Source organism: Lipophrys pholis, assembly GCF_963383615.2.
Source record: "Lipophrys pholis genome assembly, chromosome: 10".
Taxonomy (NCBI): domain Eukaryota; kingdom Metazoa; phylum Chordata; class Actinopteri; order Blenniiformes; family Blenniidae; genus Lipophrys; species Lipophrys pholis.
Genome location: NC_137640.1, coordinates 29,331,286 through 29,347,704, shown reverse-complemented (window position 1 = coordinate 29,347,704; position 16,419 = coordinate 29,331,286). Strand labels below are relative to the sequence as shown.

General features: G+C 44.6%; 1 protein-coding gene across 1 annotated transcript; it reads left to right on the top strand.

Moving 5' to 3' along the window:
* The first annotated feature begins 92 nt into the window (after window positions 1-92).
* On the top strand, window positions 93-16,107 carry fbxl5 (F-box and leucine-rich repeat protein 5). The gene is made up of 11 exons (XM_080473727.1): window positions 93-224; window positions 836-1,051; window positions 6,855-6,950; window positions 7,679-7,874; window positions 8,076-8,261; window positions 9,173-9,298; window positions 9,391-9,545; window positions 12,573-12,655; window positions 12,757-13,488; window positions 13,987-14,135; window positions 15,830-16,107. The coding sequence occupies exons 1-11, from the start codon at window positions 141-143 to the stop codon at window positions 15,904-15,906; spliced, it is 2,100 nt and encodes a 699-aa protein (XP_080329853.1). The 5' UTR covers window positions 93-140; the 3' UTR covers window positions 15,907-16,107.
* Window positions 16,108-16,419: the final 312 nt, after the last annotated feature.

Here is a 16,419-nt window from a genome sequence, read left to right as displayed (position 1 = left end):
GCCGTACCGTAACCTCCCGCTCCGCCTACCGCCTCCCGCCCTGCGCAGCTCGCGCCCCCAGCCCGCCTCCTTCCGCGCGCGCCTGCCTGGTTGATTTAATCGCGGACCGTGTGCGGATGACGCAGTGAGCTCCGCCGAAGATGGCTCCCTTTCCGGACGAGGTGGATGTTTTTACCGGGCCGCACTGGCGGATGAAGCAGCTGGTGGGCTTGTATTGTGAGAAGGTGCGTGTCGGGAAGAGTCGGCCGTCCATTCGGGGACGTTCTCCCGGAGGCTGGACGGCGGGGACCCGGCGGGGCGGTGAACGCAGGCTAGCCTGCTTTAGCTCGGAGCTTGTAGCGGCGAGGATCGAGTCAGCCGAGGCAGACGGACGACCGCCTCGCACCGGCACTGGTTCCGATCCGTGCTGAGACTCGGCCGAAGAGGCGGCGTTACCCAACCCGCGTGTTTTTATTGTTTTAGTCCAGATTAAAACGCTTTGACATGGCGTTGCTTTCCGCAGCTCGTCCGTGTTGGTCTCTGGAGTCAGTCGCAGGAGGCCTGTTATGCAACGTGACCGACTGTCAGCGCTCACAAGTTGCCTCCAGTAGCGTCGCAGTAATGTGGAGAAGCGATCGGACCAGCTTGTACTGATCGTTGCGTGTCAGATAAGCTCGTGTATCCGCTGCTCGGTGGGTGTGCTACCGGGAGATACCGCCGGTCAGACCCGCTATGGCGCCGCGTGTTTACGTTCTGTCATTCCGCAGCTTCGAGTCGGTTTGTGCTGCAGACGTAAAGCTCTGGCGTCCGTCACGTATCATTCGGCTGCTTGTGTTTGTGTCCCCCCCCCCCGTAGCTGTCCAAGACGAACTTCTCCAACAACAGCGACTTCCGCTCGTTCCTGCAGTCTCTGTGCGCCACCTTCAAGGAGTTCAAGATGCACGAGCAGATCGAGAACGAGTACATCATCGGCCTGCTGCAGCAGCGCTGCTGCACCGTGTACGACGTGCACTCCGACAACAAGCTCTCCGAGATGCTGTCTCTCTTTGAGAAGGGGCTGCACAACGTCAAGGTAAACAAGCTCTGCTCTCCCACCCTGTCATTGCACATCCACCATGTCATCACAATGACTGGTCACGCTGCAAACACAATGACCACGCTGTGGCCAAACCTATGATCCTTCATGAGCAATCCACACATGTCGGCTATAAAAGCTAGAAGTTTTCATGTGTCTCGTTTTAAATGAAAAAAACAATCAGGTGGTATCATAACTGGATCACTTTTGGAATATTTTCACAACAATACAACTGGATTGAGAGTGTAGAAGACAGATATGAGTGGAAATGTTTCATTTATTTAATAAATACATTTATCTAAACTTGCAAATGTCAACAAGTTCAATGTGTTGCCGTAGATCAACAAAATATTTGATTGTTATTGTCATTGTAAGCAAGTATACAATTCTAAAGTGCAACTCAATCTAGTATAACAAAACTAACACCATCAGTAAGGTCATCCTTAAAATGTGTCAGTGGAATTTACAAAACTGAAAATAATTCAGCATTCAACCAAAACGTCCTCCTTTGGAGTGAAGTTTGTGCAGTGTGTGAGTTGGCTCTCAATGCAGGACTGACCCAGGGCAGGGAGGGACCATTCCTGGTGGCCTTGGCCCCGAGTGGACTACCTGTCAAAGAAAGTGTTGCTGTACACTGCAGTGGTGTGGCTGATTGGCCATCCTGCTGTTGGCACCCGCCCACACACTAAACAATAAGGCTCCTCAGTTGTCACTGATTATGTTCCAGTTCTTTTAAATGATCAAAACAGACATGTTGGACGCGTGGCCACTCTCCCAGTATTGGAGAAACAAGATAAGTGAGATCGGTGAAGGAGACCACTCACGCGTTACAAGCTTCAAACTTTAGGCTCAACATCACATCGGCATCACTAGTTAACCCGGACATCTTTATTTAGCTGTCATAATGAAATGCTGTCAATGTAGTTTTGGTTGCTGTGTTGTTATTTTGCCTTTCAGCTCAAACCTAAAAGCTGTTTTATATTCCAACCTTGCCTAAACAATAGATTTCCTAGTAGTGTGACATGCAGCTGCTTTAATACCATGGCTGCGAGGTTCTACTGGTCTGTACACATATACAGGACTGTCTCAGAAAATTAGAATATTGTGTTAAAGTCCTTTATTTTCTGTAATGCAACTAAAAACATGAAAATGTCATACATTCTGGATTCATTACACATCAACTGAAATATTGCAAGCCTTTTGTCGTTTTAATATTGCTGATTATGGCATACAGCTTAAGAAAACTCAAATATCCCATCTCAAAATATTAGAATATCATGAAAAAGTATACTAGCAGGCTATTTAACTAATCACTTGAATCGTCTAATTAACTCGAAACACCTGCAAGGGTTTCCCTGAGCCTTTAAAAACACTCAGCTTGGTTCAGTAAACTAAATCACAAGTATGGGGAAGACTGCTGACCTGACTGCTGTCCAGAGGACCATCATTGACACCCTCCACCAGGAGGGTAAGACACAAAAAGAAATTTCTAAAAGAGCAGGCTGTTCACAGAGTGCAGTTTCAAAGCACATTCACAAAAAGTCTGTTGGAAGGAGGAAATGTGGCAGGAAACGCTGCACAACCAAGAGAGAGGACCGCAGCCTTAACAGCATTGTGAAGAAGAGCCGCTTCCAGAATTTGGGGGAGCTTCAAAGACAGTGGACTGAAGCTGGAGTCCAGGTATCAAAAGCCACCGTTCACAGACGTGTCCGGGAAATGGGCTACAATAGCCGTATTCCCATGGTCAAGCCACTCCTGAACTCAAGACAACGGAAGAAGCGTCTGACTTGGGCTATGGAAAAGAAGCACTGGACAGTTGCAGAGTGGTCCAGAGTCCTGTTTTCAGACGAAAGCAAGTTTTGTATTTCATTTGGAAGTCAAGGCGCTAGAGTCTGGAGGAAGGCTGGAGAGGAGCACAATCCAAGTTGCTTGAAATTCAGTGTGAAGTTCCCACAGTCAGCAATGGTTTGGGGAGCCATGTCAGCTGCTGGTGCTGGTCCACTGTGTTTCATCAAGTCCAGAGTCAATGCAGCTGTGTACCAAGAGATTTTAGAGCACTACATGCTTCCATCTGTTGAAAAGCTCTATGGAGATGATGATTTCATTTTCCAGCATGATCTGGCACCTGCCCACAGTGCCAAAACCACCAGTAACTGGTGTACTGACCATGGCATTACTGTCCTCGATTGGCCTGCCAACTCCCCTGACCTGAACCCCATAGAGAATTTGTGGGGTATTGTGAAGAAGAAGCTGAAAGACACCAGACCCAATAATGCAAATGACCTAAAGGCTGCTATTGAAGCATCCTGGGCTTCCATAACACCTCAGCAATGCCACAGGCTGATTGCTTCCATGCCACGCCGCATTGATGCAGTAATCCGTGCAAAAGGGTTCCCAACCAAGTACTGAGTGCATTAATTGACATTTTCAAATGTTTGATTTTGTTTTGCTGTTATAAATCTTTTTTTTTTACTTGGTCTGAGGAAATATTCTAATTTTTTGAGATAGGATATTTGAGTTTTCTTAAGCTGTATGCCATAATCAGCAATATTAAAATAATAAAAGGCTTGCAATATTTCAGTTGATGTGTAATGAATCCAGAATGTATGACATTTTTGTTTTTTTAATTGCATTACAGAAAATAAAGACCTTTATCACAATATTCTAATTTTCTGAGACAGTCCTGTACTGAACACAATTGTCTTTGTCCAACTCGGGTACGGCTGCACACTAAACCAGCAAACAGTAAAAGGTTTTATTTGGCAGCCATGCTGCATGATAAATGCTGACAAAGCAACGTTTGACTTTGACAGTTTCAGTGTTTCGTCTTGTGTCTATGGTGCGATTGAAGTCTAATGGAACAGTATTAGGTAGTTTGTTTGAGTTTTTAAACCTGTGAGATTAAAAATAGCCTATGCTTCCTAAACAGTTGCTTAAAGTAAGTTATTGATTCGAGGTTTTAAATGTTTAAGGTGAGTTGTAATTATGTTCTGAATATAAACCGGCTAAACAAAAACATTAAACGTTTGAAGACTGTAGTATTTTTTAAATAATTTGCTATCATTCTACAGTGAAAACTTTAATACTAAAATCAGCTACTATTGATAATATTGTTACGAAGGTTCTGATTGAGCAGCAGTAGAGGCCAAGGACTCTGCTGAGAGTAACCAACATGAGGCAAACAACAACGGCAGACAAAAACACTCTGGACGTTGACTAAGAGACATTTTGATTATTTTTCTCAGCCAATCTAAAGATGTTGATGTATTTTTCCATTCCCATCCCTGATCCTAAACGCGATGTCTCCTACAGTGAGGATGGGACAAACAGGAAGTGGTTGTACTGCCAATGTCTACCTCGCTATTTTGTTTAATGTCTCTCGTTCCAAGGCCTCTCCAGTGACGCTCCGTACATTAAAGCTGGCATAAAGTATCTATTGAAGCCTGTTCAGCAAAGATAGGAGTTTGAAAGAAGCAGTGCCGTCAGAAATGGTAGTGCAGACTCTTATTTTGTGGAGGCCGGCAGAGCTGATGTCGGAGAAGACAGAGAAACTAATGTAAGCTGGTTAAGCTGGTTTGGAACATGAAATCAGTGGACTGATGGAATATAGTTGTGTGTAATTGAAACTAATGTGGTTTGGTGATTCCTGAGGTTTTGTTCCCGTCAGGCAGCATTTGGACGAGACGCTCCGCTTTTTATTTGATATGTTCTGTCTGCTTTGCTGATGAAGTAGCTTCAGTCACTGAGAGGAGGTATTGAGGTTAAAGTTCACACATTGAGCATCACTTCCTTAAAAAAGGTTGAGTCCTCTTCAAACAACAAGTTAGCAAGTTGCCACACACTTGTTTTTGGAGCCAAGCCTGTTTGTGTTTGTGGCGTTATTTCAGTAGAAAGATGCCATTTTTGTCCGTCCCAGAGGAAAAATAACACTCATGAGAGAAAGGTGGTGGGAATTCTGGCAGTGCCAGGAATTTGGGGGGACGGTGATGCTGCTGTGACTTTCGTCAACTAACTAACCAACAGCAATGCAGGATGAAATGACGGACTGATCAACACCGAACCCAAATGGATGCTTTGTGGCTGCAGTGGCAAAACCTGCAAAAAGAAGTATGTGGGATGTAAACAAATCTTTTTGGGGGATTTTATCTTCAAACGCATAAATGCCAGAAAGCTCCGGATCCGTTCATGTTTTGCAGTTTGTTTGTTTTTGGGTTTTTCATGAGTGGACGGCGCACACTTGTGACGTTTTATTCTTGTGCAATCACGTCGAGTCTCGGGGTTGTACGCTGCGATTCAGCTTGACTTTTCATCCTGCAGTCTGCTCACAGAAAGCTTCATGTCGTGTCCAAAGTTTATTAGATTTATGTCGGACAGCACGGCGAGCTGTCCACTTCTAAGATTGATAAAACACATAAATGTCAGAAGGCGAGGGCTCCGTTCACGTTTCTCAGAGTCCTTGGACTCGACTGGTGCTGAACCGGAACCATCGTAACAATATTAATAACACCAACTGATTTTAATATTAATGCTTTCACTGTAGAATGAAAGAAATTATTAAAAAAATACTACAGTCTTCAAATGTTCAAGGTTTTTGTTTAGCAATTTTGCATTCAGAACATGGTTAGAACTCCTCTTTAAACAAATATCATATTTAAGCAACTGTTTAGGAAGCATAGGCTATTTTAAATCTCACAGGTTTAAATCTACAGTTTGTAATCAGCCTTAACACACGAGCCATCACACTGTCCAAAGACAAAGTTCTTACCAGGCAGCCAGACTGACGGAACGGCAACACGGGGAAATAATCTGCTCATCCCATTGTTGATTGGGGAAAAAATATTTGGAAGAAAAATAATATTTTACATAATATTTGACGGTTTGTTCTTGTTTCATGTGTCATTTGAAAGATGCTGTATTGTATTGTCTGCTGTATGCCATAGACCTAAACATTTATATGAAAATATTGAATCGGGTCGTAGCGCTGCTTATACACTGGAGTATCCATAAGAGTAGGACTCTTTGCTTTGTGTTGTAAATTGAAGTTAATTGTTTTCATAGAATTTGTTTGCAGTCGTACTGAAGCTGCTCTCAACTCAGCTTTTCTTTCACTGTGAACGTGTTAAAGAAAACATTGTCATCACAGCTTAGGAAATTAAACTCATTTAATCATCAAGACATAATTCCTGTTGTAATAAATGTTAATCTGTTTGGAGAATGGTTTTAGGATAGACTTTCTAAAGCCCTCTGCTGAAGCCATTCATTCAGCAAACCTACGAAAATGAAAGTAATATATTTGATTTTACAAAGCTGAGACTTAAAATGAGAAAAGAGCAGAAGCCACTCATTAAAGGGGCGGTTTGCAATCTGCTTAACGGGAAACAAAGTTATTGTTTTATTTTGAAATCAGCTGAGCCTTTTCAGGATGATACATTTGTGTAAAAGTGAACTTCATTTCTTTTTATTAAACGGAGAGGGGAACATTTTGTGGCTCTGCAGTTTTTAGTTTGTTTTACAAAAGAAAACCTGTTCCTCCTAAAATAAATAAAACTGCTCGGCCAAAGTTTAAATTTTTTTTTTTAACTGTTGTATTATATTTGTATTCCCTTCTGTTGTTTGAGAAACTGCTCAGAGTGTTTTGGTCTGAGGAGGTTGTTGAATTCCTGAGGCCTGGCCACAGGAAATGAATGAAGGAAGAATGAATGCAGTGCTGCGTTCACATGAGTGACCGTTGCATGAGGAGGCAGTGGATGACTGGGGGATTTCTTACTCGTATCACAAATGTACAACTTTGTGTTTTTAGAGTGAATATGAGCAGCTGAACTACGCCCAGCAGCTAAAGGAGAGACTGGAGGCCTTCACCCAGGACTTTCTGCCTCACATGAAGGAGGAAGAAGAGGTATATCATTCAAAATTCTTCTTCCTCTCAACATTATCACCTTCTCATTTACTGATTCCCCCAAACAATCACTCCATTATTTTCATGAACAATGAAGGCGAATGCAACATTTCATAGCACTGTCTGTTAGGGCTGGGCAATTTGACCTAGAAATAAAATCTACAATAAAAAAAAATTCAAGCTTAACATCAATTTTAATGAAACATTCTGCTGCAAAATACAGTGAAGTGTAAAAAAAATAAAAATAAATCCTATATAACCACTTGCTTGGTGGTTTCTGGGGCTGGATTGAAGCTCTTTCTAGAAGATTGACTGTCCAAATGAGGTCTGGAGGCTTTAAACTGCAGTGAAATGGAGCTGCTGCTGCTCCCTGGACTGGCTTTAGCATCAGAAATCCTGCCTGTGTTCAGTCTGTTCCACCGAGTACTGGACCCAGTCTAGGACTGCTGTGAAGGTGGAGACTTGTGGTGGTGGATTTGTGTCAATTAAAAAAACAAGATTCAAGCTTTAACCAGGTTTAAGAAAAAGTGCAACGGCAACAACGGAAACCCACAAGGATTGGTAGAACAGAATGCGAAAAACTGGAGGAAAAAAACATTGGATTTGCATAATGAAAATCTATTTTAGCTATTAAATCGATATTTTTTTTTGCCCAGCCCTACTGTCTGTTTCTACTGGCAGCGAGATGCACTGTAGAATTCTGTGTAACTTCAGGAGACTTGTTGCAGGTGTTTCAGCCTATGCTCATGCAGTACTTCACCTACGAGGAGCTGAAGGACATCAAGAAGCAGGTGATCGCGCAGCACTGCAACCAGCAGCAATGGGCCTGTGCCACCGAGATGCTGAAGGGCCTCAGTCTGTGGAGCCAGGCCGAGGAGCTGCACAAAGCCTTTAAATACGCCGACCACGAGAAGACAGATTATGGTTAGTGAGCGCAATTAGCAGCGTTAATGTTTTTCTTTTTCGCTGCCCCCCTGTGGTGAACATTGCAGTGAGTCATAAGCTTCAGGAACGGACACATTGCTGTGTAAAGTGGAGGACATCTGTTAAAGCTGCATCTCATCATTTTGGGAATTGAGTCACTTTCAAGTAAAGCTGTTTTTGTCTGTTTGTTTTTGTCCTCAGAGCTGGAAAAGAACAGAAATTCTTCAACACACATCTTTCAGCTCCCGACAGAAATCATGCTGAGGCTGTTCCGTTATCTGGACCCTGAGGATCTGTGTCGCTGTAGTCAAGTGTGCAGCTCGTGGTCCGAGCTGACCAAGACTGGCTCTCTGTGGAGGCACCTCTACCCTGTGCGCTGGGCCAGAGGTAAGTGCAAGTTTTAGCAAGCACTGACGTAAAATAAAGTGTCATATACAGGTCCCATATTGTGCAAAATTCCCTTCCTAATGGTGTTGTAACAGTAATATGTGTCCCCAGAGTGTGTATCAGGCCCCAGAAGTGAAGAAAGTCTGTCATCTCCCTCACTTACTCCACGTTTTAGTGATTTAGTGTGCTCATACAGGCAAATCGGACATTTTCCCTTCATGACATCATTTGGGGGAATAACTCCTCCCTCTGCTAATGATAATCACTTTGACTCCACAGGTAGATAAACACTTACAAAGCTTACTGATATCCCAAATAAATTCATTATAATATGAAAAACCGTAACAGTCAGCGTAACTGTTACGGTTTTTCATCACTAGCAGGACTAGCGTTAGCTACTTGGTAGTAACTAACTACAATGTGTTATTCAACCAAACGAGGTAAACATATTCAAAGACACAATATGTTTAACTTGCCTTCTTCTGGGTCACGTTCTGCAGCAAACTGGTTGAACGACAGTGTTTATATGAAACCTCGTGATAAATCCTCTGTAAACATCAGCGCATGGTACCGGTGTTTCAGATTGATTGGTTTCCCTGTTAAATGGTGACTGACTTCCTCTAGTGTCCATCATTGCTGCTAGAAACGGCATATATTAAAATAACTAATAATAACAATAATTTATTGTTTCAAGAAAATAACCTCGTGAAGGTGCCAAAGCTTTTCTAAGACCAAGTAATGAGAAGAATTCCCTGTAATGGTTTTATCCATTAACATGGGCTTAATCTGCATTGCCATTTAGAGCAGGTGGATTTTGCATTTACCTTTTGAGTGGTTCCTACATCACTGGGTTCATTAGAATCTCCTATGACGGTGTGCTGCTGACTGAAGTTTCGGTGCTTCTCAAACAGGAGACTACTACAGCGGCCCTCCCGGAGAGCTGAACCAGGAGCCGGATGAGTCGTGGGTAAAGAGTCGGCAGAACGAGGGTCGAGCCTTTCAGCAGTGGGATGAGGATGCTGATGTTGATGAGTCTGGTAAGATCCCGGTTTCAGCGCAGTCGTGGTTTAAAAGTGGCAAACGGAGTTGTTATTAGACACTAACTGACTGAGGTGTGCTGTTGTCACAGACGTGTCGGGCCATACAGAGGGCTCGCTGGCGATCAGCACGGCTCAGAGGGAGAAGAGACTCCTGAACGGGATCATCCAGAACCTCCTGCCGGCGGTGGGCCCGGCGGTCAAGTCCATTATCCTGGCATACAGTTCAACAGTGTCCAGTAAAATGGTATGAAGGGCAGGAAGCCTCTGTTCTACTACAAAGAGCCGGCCTGACCCAATGTGGCGTCCCTCCATCGCTGGTTTACAGACACTTTTATAAGAAATCAAATGGCATCGTTTTGACCGTCGTCTTTAATTTACAAGCAAACATGCCACCAATTTATATGCTTAGCAAATGACAAATCAACACAAAAACTCTGAAATACAAATACATACAGTAAAACCTCTGCTGTAGGGACACCCTAAAATCCAAGGGCAAGTGTCCCCTGAAGACAGTTGTCCTCTCTTTAGAGGGACGGGTCATGAGGACAAATTGTAGGACCAGTTGATATTGAACGAACCAAACATCAAGTATACTGTTATTATTTAAAAGCACATAACTGAACCAATACAAAGATGTATACAATATATATATATATATATATATATAAATAATATGTATACAAAATAATTATTTGATAAGATTTAATTTACTTCAGGGACCACATACAGTCCAGTTTCATCTTAGGTTGACCAGACTGGTAAAATATTGCTATAATAACATTAATACACTTAAAAGTTATTTGCAAGATCAAACTGAGTACTGAAAATGATTACAATTTCAACATAAAGTAAATTTTAATGAAACATTCTGGTGCAAAATACAATGAAATATTAAAAAAACAAAACTTGTATAAATCCTCTATAACCTCCTTGCTTGGTGGGACCAGATAAGTATGGAATCACAGGAAGGCCAAAATGAAAATGAAATAAATGTGGAAATATAAAGAGAATCAGTAATACAAAACTATACAAAGGTAGTCATATTGTTTTTCTATCTTGTCTTTGCCAATTCCATTTTGTCAACGCTTCTTCTGCTTTGTCTTTGTCTTTTCCATTTGCTTTTTGTCTTCCATTTACTGGACGAGTCAAGCCGTCTGGAAAAGACAAAAGTAATACAATGTAAATCAGCGAGGCCTGTGGGGGGTCTCTCTGTTCAGGGGACTAGTCCATGTTCCTGTGATTCCATAGATTGGAGCCTCTTGGTTGGTTTTGGCCCGCGGGCCTTATGTTCTCTGCTGTAAAGGGAAAGTGAAACTTTAGTACGCGTGACATCAGAATCGTCATCCACCCTGTGCGCTCGGCTCCGACCCTCTGTGGTCGACCGTGCGATCTGTGAGCGCCGACTGCTCATGTGCCAGAGCGACTGGACGCTTGTGTGAGGAGATCCTCCGACTCCCCGTCTGAACAATCACAATTTAAAAGCAAATGAAGAGCCAGAGGCTCAGAACTCCTGAAGTGAAACAGAAACTGCTTGAGGAAAGGTGGAGACCGCCGGGCTGCAGAAAGGGAGATATTTTCAGGATCGTTACGTTGCGTCATGGAACGTTAAGGAAGTGAACCCAGAGTGTAGTATGGATGCAATGGTGGAGCACCTGAGCCTGAATATTCCAATAATCAGGTCCAGCCCGAGTATATTGGCCGTTTAACTGTCCACTCAGCTTGAAATTGACCAGGGAAACCTGTCTGTTGTCCTCGTCAGGCAGGTTGTCCTCACTACGGTGTGTTAACAGGTAAATATGTGTCCGTGCACAGTGACTTGTCCACCCGGTACAGGGTCTGCTCCTCACAAGTTCTACTGGACCACAAGATAAAAATCAAGGTAATAACTTAATAATAAAAAATAATAATAGTAATGAATTATAAATGCAACAATCATCAAACAATTTAAATAACCTGACAGTTCACACACAATACCTATGCAGTTGCACTGCAGTAACTACATACAAAACTAATGAAAATAACTATATAAAATAATACCTATATACAGCTTGCATGTGGGGATGCTAAGTTATGGACTATCGATAATGATGAAGATGCAGGCTTTGCTTTACACTTGAATCAATGTGAGCTTTTCCATTTCAAGAGATAATCGTAATAACAAGCTTTAATATCGAACGTGAAGGAGCATCTAAAACGTTCATTGTTGACTTAAAGGTTATTGAAGCTCGCTGGTTTGAATCCCACTAGGAGTTGCTCTCCACTGTGGGCCGCTGAGCAAGGCCCTGAACTCTCGACTGCTCAGGTTGTCGGGAAGGACGTCTGGTGTGAAAACAAATCAAACAAGCAGATCTCTGAGCCCAACACACTGATCACCACTGTATTGTTTCCATGATGACGATTATGTGGCGTGAAATATTTCTGTTTGTGTAATAAATCTTAGGCCCCGTTTACACAACAACGAATTCGAGTGTATCCGCAAAATTTTCTTCACTTTTGGGAGGTCCGTTTACACGGTACCAGTGTTCTGATCCACTGTATCAGCAAAGTTTTTAATCCGGCTCCCAAAGTGGAAAGATTCTTTCACGGCGCAAATCCCTCCTGCAGAGACTGATGGAGGCTACAGAGCCTGTTACTGCTCATCTCTCCCTCCCTCCTGCTCATCCAGTTGTAAACAAACATGGCGGACCCGTCGTGGTACGACCCGTAGTGGTACGACGACCCGTAGTGGTACGACGACCCGTAGTGGTACGACCCGTAGTGGTACGACGACCCGTAGTGGTACGACGACCCGTAGTGGTACGACGACCCGTAGTGGTACGACGACCCGTAGTGGTACGACTCGCGGTCCGTATTCTAGTATTATGGTCCAGATCAGTAGTTTAATAGTTGAGACTCTCCCTGATATCATCCGATGTGTCATCAGTCCATACGGATGTCAGGTTCTCTCTAGTTTCTTCAGGTTTATAGTGTTTTGTTCTCTGCACACGTCTGTGTAGTTTCATTACAAAATCAAGCAACAGCGCCCTCCAGTGGCCCGGCATACTAACTACATCATTGTCTCTGTGTCCGCTGCTGCAGTGTAAACACACTACTTTGTTTTAGCAGATTAGGTGTTGTCACGTGAAACGTTGTCGTGTAAACAGGGCCTAAAAGTTCTGCTTCTTGAATGAAATTATCGGCTGAATACATTTTCACGACTGTTTCCATTTACAAGGAATCTGAACCAGAGTTGCTCCTGAATTTTTGTTTACTTCAAATCTTTTGTTTGCAGGTTCGACAAATCCTCAGTCTTTGCCCCAACATCACTCATCTGGACCTGACTCAGACCGATGTGACTGATTTAGCATTTGACAGGTAAATAAAATAAACGCTCTGAGAAGAGATTGTCTGAACTGGATACAGTCGGAGGTATTTCCGTTATGGTGAAACTCATAGCTTCATCTTCAACCTTCCAGCTGGTCTTCTCTGGCGGTCTGTCGCTCCCTGGAGCACCTGGACTTGTCGGGGTGTGAAAAGATCACGGACTACACGCTGAAGAAGCTTTCTGTGGGGCTCGGGGATCTCACGTCGCACTCTTGTGTCGACCAGCGTTCAGCGCGGAGGGCCAAGCTTTTTAAGAGCTCCCAGGTTCCCATCACGCTCATGGACGAGAGGAAACTGCATCCGGTGAGGCGAAAGCAGCAAGCGCTCATCTTCAAGCAGGGGACTGGCCGCTGGGGCGCCGCCGGGGCGCCCACGCAGGTGTGGGTCCTGGACGCTGCAGACCTGGCGGATATCGAGGATGCCGTGGAGTGGAGCCACCGTGGCGGGATGCCTCTGGCCGATGCCGAGTGCTTGGAGGCGCAGCTGGTGGGAAGCTTGTGCTGCTGCAGGAGGAGCAGGAGGCGTGGCCACAGGACCGGCGCCGGCGCCTCCTATTTCCATCAGCAGTACGCCGTGGCTGGGGGGGCCTTCTGCGGTCACTCCACCTGCTGCGCTGCTGACGTGGCCCTCAGGACGTACACTGGGCCGCAGGGCGAGTTTGGCAGCATCAGCAATGGCGCCGCAGGATTAAGGACTAAATGCTCCGGGCCTGGGGGTCGGCAGGGCCTGGAGCCTGAGAACAGGACTGACTGGGCAGCGGCCAAACGCTCGCTGAGGTTCCTCAGCCTCTCCGGATGTTATCAAGTCACAGATTTGGGCCTGAGGTAAACGAACCAAAAACCACTGCTTCAAATCTGGAATTACTAAATTCATATTGCACCTTCCATACTTACTGATAAAGTGCAGCTGACGTAGAAAAATCATTGTTAAATCACACTGCCACCAGAGCTGATCATATGAACCGATCAAACCAACGCATAATGGGTGTCATCACCCGTCTTTAATTTTAAAACACGAGGCTTCCTTTGGTTTTTTTAAGTGAAAATCTGGTATCTGGTCTTTTCAGATATTTTTTTCTGCAACTGTTGTTGCAGGTAAGTTTATTTTGTTGGTTTAATTTGTCTGATAAAAGGGGTTGTGTTGCTTTTAAAAAGGACTGCTATGGTTTATGTGGTCAGAGACTCGGCTGCAGTGTGATTGAATCCTGGTGATCAGCGTCAACATAGTTTGACAGATTTAAATGTCAAGTTTTGAGTGGCAAATGTTAATTTCAGTGTTGGCTAAAAGGAGACAGCATTGTGTGTGTGTGTCTGTATTTTCAGGGCTCTGTCTCAGCGTGGAGGCCTTCCTGCTCTGGAGCACCTGAACCTGTCGGGCTGCCTCTTCATCACTGAAGTGGGGCTGCAGGATCTGGTGTCGGCCTGCCCGTCCCTCAATGACGAGCACTTCTATTACTGCGACAATATTAACGGTAACACAAGTGAAACGCAGGACGGCGTATGCTTCTTGCTTCAGAACGTGTTCATTTCATGGAATGTCTGTGGTGATGTTGGATGGAGGGCTGTGTCGTGGTGACGGTGTGGTGGTATGAGGGCAGCTGTGTCGTGGTGACGGTGTGGTGGTATGAGGGCAGCTGTGTCGTGGTGACGGTGCAATGGCAGCTGTGTCGTGGTGACGGTGTGGTGGTATGAGGGCAGCTGTGTCGTGGTGACGGTGCAATGGCAGCTGTGTCGTGGTGACGGTGCAATGACAGCTGTGTCGTGGTGACGGTGCAACGGCAGCTGTGTCGGGGTGATGGTGTTGCGGTATGAAGGCAGCTGTGTCGTGGTGGCGGTATGAAGGCAGTTGTGGTGGCGGTATGAGGGCAGCTGTGTTGTGGTGACGGTGTGGCGGTATGAGGGCAGCTGTGTCGTGGTGACGGTGTGGCGGTATGAGGGCAGCTGTGTTGTGGTGACGGTGTGGCGGTATGAGGGCAGCTGTGTTGTGGTGACGGTGTGGCGGTATGAGGGCAGCTGTGTCGTGGTGACGGTGTGGCGGTATGAGGGCAGCTGTGTCGTGGTGACGGTGCAACGGCAGCTGTGTCGGGGTGATGGTGTGGCAGTATGAAGGCAGCTGTGTTGTGGTGACGGTGTGGCGGTATGAAGGCAGCTGTGTCGTGGTGACGGTGTGGCGGTACGACGGCAGCTGTGTTGTGGTGGCGGTATGGTGTGGTGACGGTATGGCTGTGTGACGGTGTGACGGCAGCTGTGTTGTGGTGGCGGTATGGCGGTGTGACGGTGTGGCGGCAGCTGTAACGACTGTCATTAACTCCTCTCACGTAGCCTGTGTTGCAGTGCGCTGCTGAGGTGGAAGGTAAGTCGGCATTACTGTAGCCGGTAAGGTTTCCTTCATATCCCTGCCAGCTGGAGGTTTCCTTCCCAACAACTTTAAATCCTGAAGAATCAGCAGGTCAACAGAAGCATCAGTTCATGTACCAGACTTAAACACAGATGAGAGCAGCGAGCTGAACTCACTGTACAGACGCTCAGTCCTCATCACGTCGGATCAGAAAGTAGCAGCTATAAATACAACAATCTGAAAGTACTTTTTAGAACTGGTAAAAAAAACACTTTGGAGTATTTCAAAGAATAGATCAGAACACTAATTCCTTTCACATCAGAAGTCGACCATGTGTAAAACATTTTTAACAACCACCCAAATTGTTTCGTTTAATTCTCTGGGAGGAAGAAAATGTTTTCACAACTTGAGCGTCGTGCTAATCCAATGTTTAAAACGCAGCTTGAGTTCACTGAACAGTGACACCCAGTGGACAGATTAGGAACAGCACCAGGCTGGATGCCCTCAGTGTCCACCCATATGAAGTCAGACACACGTCTTCTAGAAACATCTTCCTTGTTGTGCAGGTGTGAGAACAGCAGACGTCTCACCCACTAAACTCATTCTATACATCATGAAATAAGGTTCTGAACATCGCAGATAAAAAATCTTTTCATCCGGCAAAACAGAATAACGAGAAAAAACCCGTTAATGATGCAACACTGTTGAACATATTCATGTCATTAGATTCACACTACATACTTATTTAAAAAGGTTTGTGTTTATGACGAGATGGAAGTGAAGGAGAACGTCAGATGACGTGTGTGTGTGTGTGTGTGTGTGTCACAGGTCCCCATGCAGACACGGCCAGCGGCTGCCAGAACCTCCAGTGTGGCTTCAGAGCCTGCTGTCGCTCCGGGGAGTGATCCTGCCAAGCAACGCTCTCCGAGAATGTCACTTGTCCTTATTGCACTTTATCCCGGGAATACCATTTGCTGTATTTTGTCTTACTTAAAGATGTTTCTTGATGAAACTGTAATTTTGTTCCTGTTATTTCCATCAATATTTAACGGAAATAATCCTTTTAGAAAAGGAAGAAACACAAAGCGGTGATCGTCTATATGAAATGTCTGAAAAAGTTATTTTTGGTTGGGTTTTTTTTTTGCTTTTGAAAAACTTCATTGAGACAAACAGAACATTGAGTGATACACACACACACACATGTTGTCACCCAACCCAAACAATAAAAGATTTACATGAATCTGTCTCTGGTATATTTATTTATTTCACTATCAGTCCGTACATCCACCTGGACTAGAGTGTGACGGGTTCCCAAAGTGGAGACAGACGGATTCTCAGTATTAACAAAACCTGGTTTGTATAAAGCAGATACTACTGTAACCATGGTAACGAGTATTAGAGTAAACCCATTAGTAATG

Coding starts and splice junctions, on each gene's coding strand:
- fbxl5 (XM_080473727.1), top strand. CDS start 141: ATGGCTCCCTTTCCGGACGAGGTGGATGTTTTTACCGGGCCGCACTGG. Junction 9,299..9,390: donor TGCTGATGTTGATGAGTCTG/GTAAGATCCCGG, acceptor CTGTTGTCACAG/ACGTGTCGGGCCATACAGAG. Junction 12,656..12,756: donor ACTGATTTAGCATTTGACAG/GTAAATAAAATA, acceptor TCAACCTTCCAG/CTGGTCTTCTCTGGCGGTCT.